General features: G+C 47.4%; 1 protein-coding gene across 1 annotated transcript; it reads right to left on the minus strand.

Moving 5' to 3' along the window:
* Positions 1 to 189: 189 nt before the first annotated feature.
* Positions 190 to 4,733, minus strand: LOC124664321 (LEAF RUST 10 DISEASE-RESISTANCE LOCUS RECEPTOR-LIKE PROTEIN KINASE-like 1.2). Its single transcript, XM_047201868.1, has 4 exons — positions 3,980 to 4,733; positions 2,098 to 2,133; positions 1,672 to 1,935; positions 190 to 1,220 (listed from the first exon to the last, which is right to left on the minus strand). The coding sequence occupies exons 1-4, from the start codon at positions 4,731 to 4,733 to the stop codon at positions 292 to 294; spliced, it is 1,983 nt and encodes a 660-aa protein (XP_047057824.1). The 3' UTR covers positions 190 to 291.
* Positions 4,734 to 6,000: the final 1,267 nt, after the last annotated feature.

The following is a 6,000-nucleotide window of genomic DNA, read 5'->3' on the forward strand; positions in this document are numbered from 1 at the left end:
TTTTTTCATAAGATCCAAATTCTACACAAAAAAATTTCAAATCCTGTGAATCAAAGGAGCCCTCAATCTGTTGTCCAACTCGCTGTTGCCGGACGGCTATAGGGAACGCCGGTAAAGATGCCATTGGACTTGAAAAACTTTACTTTAGACAATATAATTATTCGAATGTGCCAGCAACTTTCACCGTGCCAATTTTATTTTTTGTGGTTGCTAAGAACACACAGGTAGTGCCCATAAATTGGATGCCAGATCAACAGGTGTCCTGTAATTAACTTTGGTGAACTGCTAGTGTCATGTGCTGTGATTAAAGGTCGTGGCTGGGCTGATCCACTGGTGCATGACAGAGTCAGGCGAGTCGTCCCTGCTCTTCTTCACCAACATCGCATCATCCATAGCGGCGGTGCATCCTTCCTTCTCCATCATCCTCTGATGCGCCTCTCTGAGCACGTCCAACACCTCACTGATGCTCGGCCGCACGTCCTGCTCCGGCTGCAGGCACCGGAATGCTACCTCGGCCACGAGGTCCACCGTCTTCACCGTCTCGCTTGCCGCCGACCCGTACCCGAGCCGTGGGTCAACCAGCCGGTCTATCTCGCAGCACTGAATCATGCGCACGGCCATGCAGGCCAGGTTCACGTCGGCGCCGTCCCGGGCCATGTCCACCGCTGGCCTGGAGGAGACGAGTTCCACGAGCACCACGCCGAAGCTGTACACGTCGCTCTTGTCGGTGAGCTGGTACCTGTGGTGGTACGCTGGGTCAACGTATCCCGGCGTGCCCTGTGGCGCCGTTGAGACGTGGGTGGCATCGGGAGCGAACAGCCGGGACAGCCCGAAGTCGGCCAGCTTCACATGGAACTCTTCGTCGAGGAGGATGTTGCTTGTCTTGACGTCACGGTGCACGACCTGGCGCGCATGAAGATAGGCTAGTGCAGCAGCCACCTCAACCGCGATACTGAGGCGGGTTGGCCATGCGAGGAGGGGCGCCTCACCACCGCAGTGGAGATGGTCAGCGAGGGTGCCATTGGGGACGAACTCGTAGGCGAGGAGGAGGTCGCGGCAGCAGCTGCCCTGGGAGGAGGAGGTGCAGCCATAGAACGCAACAAGGTTGGGGTGGCGCAGCCGCGAGAGGATATCCACCTCGTTTTCGAACTGCTCCACACTCTTGTAACTGTTCTTGTACAGGCGCTTTACTGCCACCACGCTCCCGTCTCGGAGAATCCCTGCAAAAGCATACATCACTATGACATTATTACCTTCCTCTGAACATTGATGAATCGTCTGATGGCGGTTGTACGGGCCATATCCAGCCATGGTGGAGTGGTGGATGGCTGCATTCTAAACGTTTTTAAAGATGCATGTCATTCCTACTTTTTTAGGTGGTTGATATATGAAAAAAAAATGAAACCGTGTCTAGTAGGAACTAGACACTTTTTTGATATAGTAGAAGCGGGACTTGGCGTGATGATTCCGAAATTCGTCCCTGACAGGAATCGAACTCCGGTCGTTGGGATGCGCCACTGCGACCCCAACCTCTAGACTAAGCCCACGTCGTCAGGTGGTTGATATATGGTATATGCTACCACTTAAATAAGGTTGTGTGTATTGTTTCGAGCTAGAGGCCGAAGCTTAACTCCCAATTTGGAAAAAATGATGAAGGAAGTGACTATTTACCTTTGTAGACTGTCCCAAAACCACCGGAACCGAGCACGCGTGTGTCGCTAAAGCCATCAGTGGCCTCGTCAAGCTCCTCGTAGGTGAAGATATGAGTTAGCAGTGAGCCGGCAAGGGTGAACTCCTTTTTGGGTGATGCTAGCGGCGAGCCTCCATCGACGACGAGACCATCAAGTGAAGCAGATCGCTTTCTTTTCCTTTGAACATTTTGGATGATGCAGGCAATGCCCAGTACAACGAGACAAAGAAGAGCCGCTGCAAGTCCTATTTATGAAAGTGGTTCAATATATGACAAGAAGTGATTAGAGCGAGTTATATATGACCCTTACCATTCGACGTGGCACATCTTACAGGGTACTTAGATATGTTTAACTTGCTAAGTACAAAGAACCAGGCTATCGTTTATGGTAGTAAAATTTTCATTACCTGTTCCAATGATCTTGAGCCTAAAGTTGCCTCTATCTGCATGTGAAAATATCAAATGAAACATGATCAGGATTCAAGAGGTGATATTAAAAGATCCAGCGATCTTCTTTTTCTTTAATGAAGGGAGATTTTTTTTACTCATTTCTTCTGCACAAAGTAAAGATGTACACATCCAAAACAATCCCCTAGGATATGATGTAATATAAAGGAAGATAAATAACTATGAAAAGTTCAAAGGCCAAATTTGTATTAAGGGTATGTTTGGTTCGTTCCATTGCATGCCCTACCAATTCTTGCCAACATTTGGCTAGCAAAAAAAATGGCTTTCTTGGTCGTTTGTTTGCCAAACTTTTCGAAAATAGTGTGCGGAATGTGAAGTAGGTTAGCAACTATACATTATCAACCAAACTTTTGGCTACCAACCAAACATGAGCCAATATATCATAGGACCAAACAATCCCTAATTTCAAAAGATTCGTAAGCTTGGTCATGCATGAAAATTTAATGATTATGACAACCTACGGTAAAAAAGCATTGCTATAAATACCCAACCCCGATACTAAATAGAGAATGTGACTGCTTGACAGATGGTTGTGTTACAAGCTTAATATGACAAGCACAGCACATGTGCTTGGACTAAATGTGTGTTAAGTTTTTTAATGGTCATCATCTAGAAAAACTATTTTTCGCCTTGCATTTGACTCTGAACTTTTCTTTAGATCATTTGATTCTGAACGTGACACCAGGATAGAGTGGAACCGTTTATGTTCAAATTTGACAATTTTAATAGTATGAATTGGCCTTTGAACAGTCAAAGGGGAGTCAGCATCATGCTTATAGACCAACCTTGTCTTGCTCTCAGCAGCCTACTTGACTTATCTGTTGGCACTACTATTTTTATGTTGTGAAAATTGCATCATGTTTGAATTTCTTCTATTAACTTTAGGTTCCATCCTATATTAGTCAAAAAAAATCGATGTAATTATTCCAAGTAACTCCTGTCTCAACACATAATTTTAACTTAATTACTTTATTATGATTACAGTAGAAAAATTTACAACATAACAAGCATCCTAACTATTACTATACATTTACAATCTCTACCAGGAAAGATTCAACAACCATAATTTGTACAATTTTTTTTATGTTTTTAGACAATATGCCATTTGAAAACTTTTATCTAAACAAAATTTGGATAGATCATATAGAAAAATATAAAAATATCTAAATCATATCTACATGAATTTAGGTAATTAACCGTATCTACCACATTTATCTACTTACACCTCAGTACCGTAGTTTTTAAGAATGTCCTGACAAATGTTTTTACAATATCCCCTATATTAAATGTGTTCGCTATTAGCAAAACATATTTTATCCAAACTGGGGAGGGACTCTGATGATAGTTATAGATGGATATGTCCGCTGCTCCATGGCAGTACGAGACATTACATGTTAGGAGGAGCACACATACGGCTGGACTATCTGCACAAAAGGTTGAATGGTCACATAAGAAAACGATATGTGCAGGACAATTGATGCCCATTTGATAAGGATAGCATGACTTGTTGCCATCCCTTAGACCACAGATTTGTATTGCACACTGAGGTTAGCTCTAAGAACCACAGACGACATAGACCAATTCTCCATGACCAAACTAGTTGAAAATGCAAGATCCAAATTAATGCTTTGACCACCATTTCTATTTCTCAGTCGAAAGAAGTGACTTGGTGCAAGAGAAAATCTCAAATGTGTTATACGGAGTACTTTTTTTAGGTTGCTTTATTTGTTTGTTTAGGTTGCTCAAATGTGTTACTGTACTACGTCTACTGATTGTCGGAACGATCTACGCAAGGTAAGAGAGAAAAGGCACTTCGATTACCTTGTTGAGTAGTTGAGTTGGATTGGGCAAAACTGGGGCAGAGCTTCCCGTCGGGGCAGACGCACTGGAAGGAGAGTAGATCGAGCCTGCACTCCCCGCGCACCCGTCTGCAGCCATCGCAGTCTCCCAGCGGCCGCGGCAGCTCCAGGAGGAACCCGTCGTCGATTAGCCGCTGGTAGTGCAGGCGAGTCGGCTCCATTCCTTCACGCACCGGCACGCTCACGGACATACAGTTTCTCGAAACACCCGGCGGCAGCGTGCCGCCTTCGTCGCTGCCGTCCCAAAGACCTGAGATGTACGCTCCCATGGTGCGGTTACTACACGGCCGCGACAGCCGGAGCTCGGCAGGCACGGCGCAGCCGTAGAAGAACACGAGCTTCTTGTTGGTACCGCTGATGCTGAACGGGAAGAGCGCAAGGCTGGCCGACACGTTGAAGTCCGGGATGCGGCAGCCACCGTGGCTGGCAAAGGCAGCCACCATGGAGTTGTTCGTGTAGAATATATCGGCAACGCGGAAGAGGCGCTCCCTGAACGTGTTGCTCAGGTAGGCCTGCGCGCGGCCGGGGCCGGTGTCACAGGTGAGGTCGAATGGCGGGTAACCGCAGTAGAGCGGCTGCGCGCCGGCGAGGGAGAAGGGGTACCCGATGGTCAGGTTGCCGCATGTCGCCTGCGCGCAGCTCGCGTTGCCGCCCCCGCTAGTAGCTGGGCGCGGCAAGGAGGCGAGCGGGAGGAGCAGCAGCCAAAGCATGGGCATGGTCTGCTGCAAGGAGGAGAGAAGGAGGTCGTTTGCATCTGCGCGCGCTCGTGCGTAGACTCGACTCTGGACACTTGTGTGGGAAGCCTTTGACTGGCATCGTTCCCTGGTTTGGTAACGCGCGCGCGCAAGTCTCCATCGCATCTTCGTAGCAGCAACGGCATTACTCGCAGTCGTTTTCCAGCAACATGTTGCCCACTTACTGTGGAAAATCCTATATATCGCCCAATGCCGGTTTAGCCGAAGGTTTCCTCGGTTTTCTTCAGTTTTATTTTAGGAAAACGCTGCCGATCAGCTGACCGATCCGGACGGAAAATCGGTCGTTGCTTCAAGCCGCACGTGGATGGGTCCCACTGTTCCTTATACTAAGGCTGGCTGGCCACACAAACTTTTCTTCCTCTTCGTTATTCAAATCTCACCTTGCCCCCGTTCCTATCCAGCGAGAAGCACGCCGCCCTGCTACTCCATTACTCCTCCAGCGAGCGCACCTTCCCAGCTCCTCCTTCGGCGAGAGCGTCGCCGCCCCAGCTTCTCCCCTAGCAAGCACGCCGCCGCCCCAGCTTCTCCCCTGTCAAGCACGCCGCCGTCCCAGCTCCTTCCCCGACGAGCACGCCCCAGATCTTCCCTCGGCGAGCGCCTCTGCCGGCGAGCGCGCCGCCCGTGCTCCTCCACCAGCAAAAACCTCCTGCTCCATCCAGCTGCGCCCTACCCCTTCCCCCGGCGAGCGTGCCCTTCGCCTCCTACAGTCCTACTGCTCAGGTACCACAACGCCCTGACCACCGGGTACCACTGTAGTGGTTGACGCAGGTGTTGTCGCCCGCGCGGGAGGTACTGGTGGAGATGACCAAGGACGTGTGGGGCGCGGGCATGGTAATTTTTTTGTTGTTTTTGTTGTGAATTAATGTTGTAAATATATTTGTCCATTTGTTGTAAATAGTATATTTTTGGCATGGGAAGTTTTGTTTTTTATTAACATTCTTGCTGGCTATTGTTGTAAACACCTAAATTAGTTGTGGTTTTGCAGTTAATTAATTGTAACTATATTATCAATTTATTGTGAATGTACTTTTTTGGCATGGAAACTGTTGTTTTTTTTAAAAAAAAATTGTTGCTGGCTGTTGTTGGAAACACCCAAATTAGTTGTTGTTTTCATTGTTAATTAATGTTGTCAATATATTATCGAATTGTTGTAAATATATTTTGGCATGGGAATTGGTGTGAACACCCAAATAAAAAATGTAGATTTTATTGTTAATTTATTGTTGTA

The sequence above is a fragment of the Lolium rigidum genome, chromosome 6, assembly GCF_022539505.1.
Source record: "Lolium rigidum isolate FL_2022 chromosome 6, APGP_CSIRO_Lrig_0.1, whole genome shotgun sequence".
NCBI lineage: Eukaryota > Viridiplantae > Streptophyta > Magnoliopsida > Poales > Poaceae > Lolium > Lolium rigidum.

Bases quoted from the DNA above. Each gene is read 5' to 3' on its own strand.
- LOC124664321 (XM_047201868.1), bottom strand. From the start codon at position 4,733: ATGCCCATGCTTTGGCTGCTGCTCCTCCCGCTCGCCTCCTTGCCGCGC. The intron at 2,134-3,979 runs GTAATCGAAGTG...TTTCACATGCAG, and splicing joins CAACTCAACTACTCAACAAG to ATAGAGGCAACTTTAGGCTC. The intron at 1,221-1,671 runs GTAAATAGTCAC...ATGCTTTTGCAG, and splicing joins TTTTGGGACAGTCTACAAAG to GGATTCTCCGAGACGGGAGC.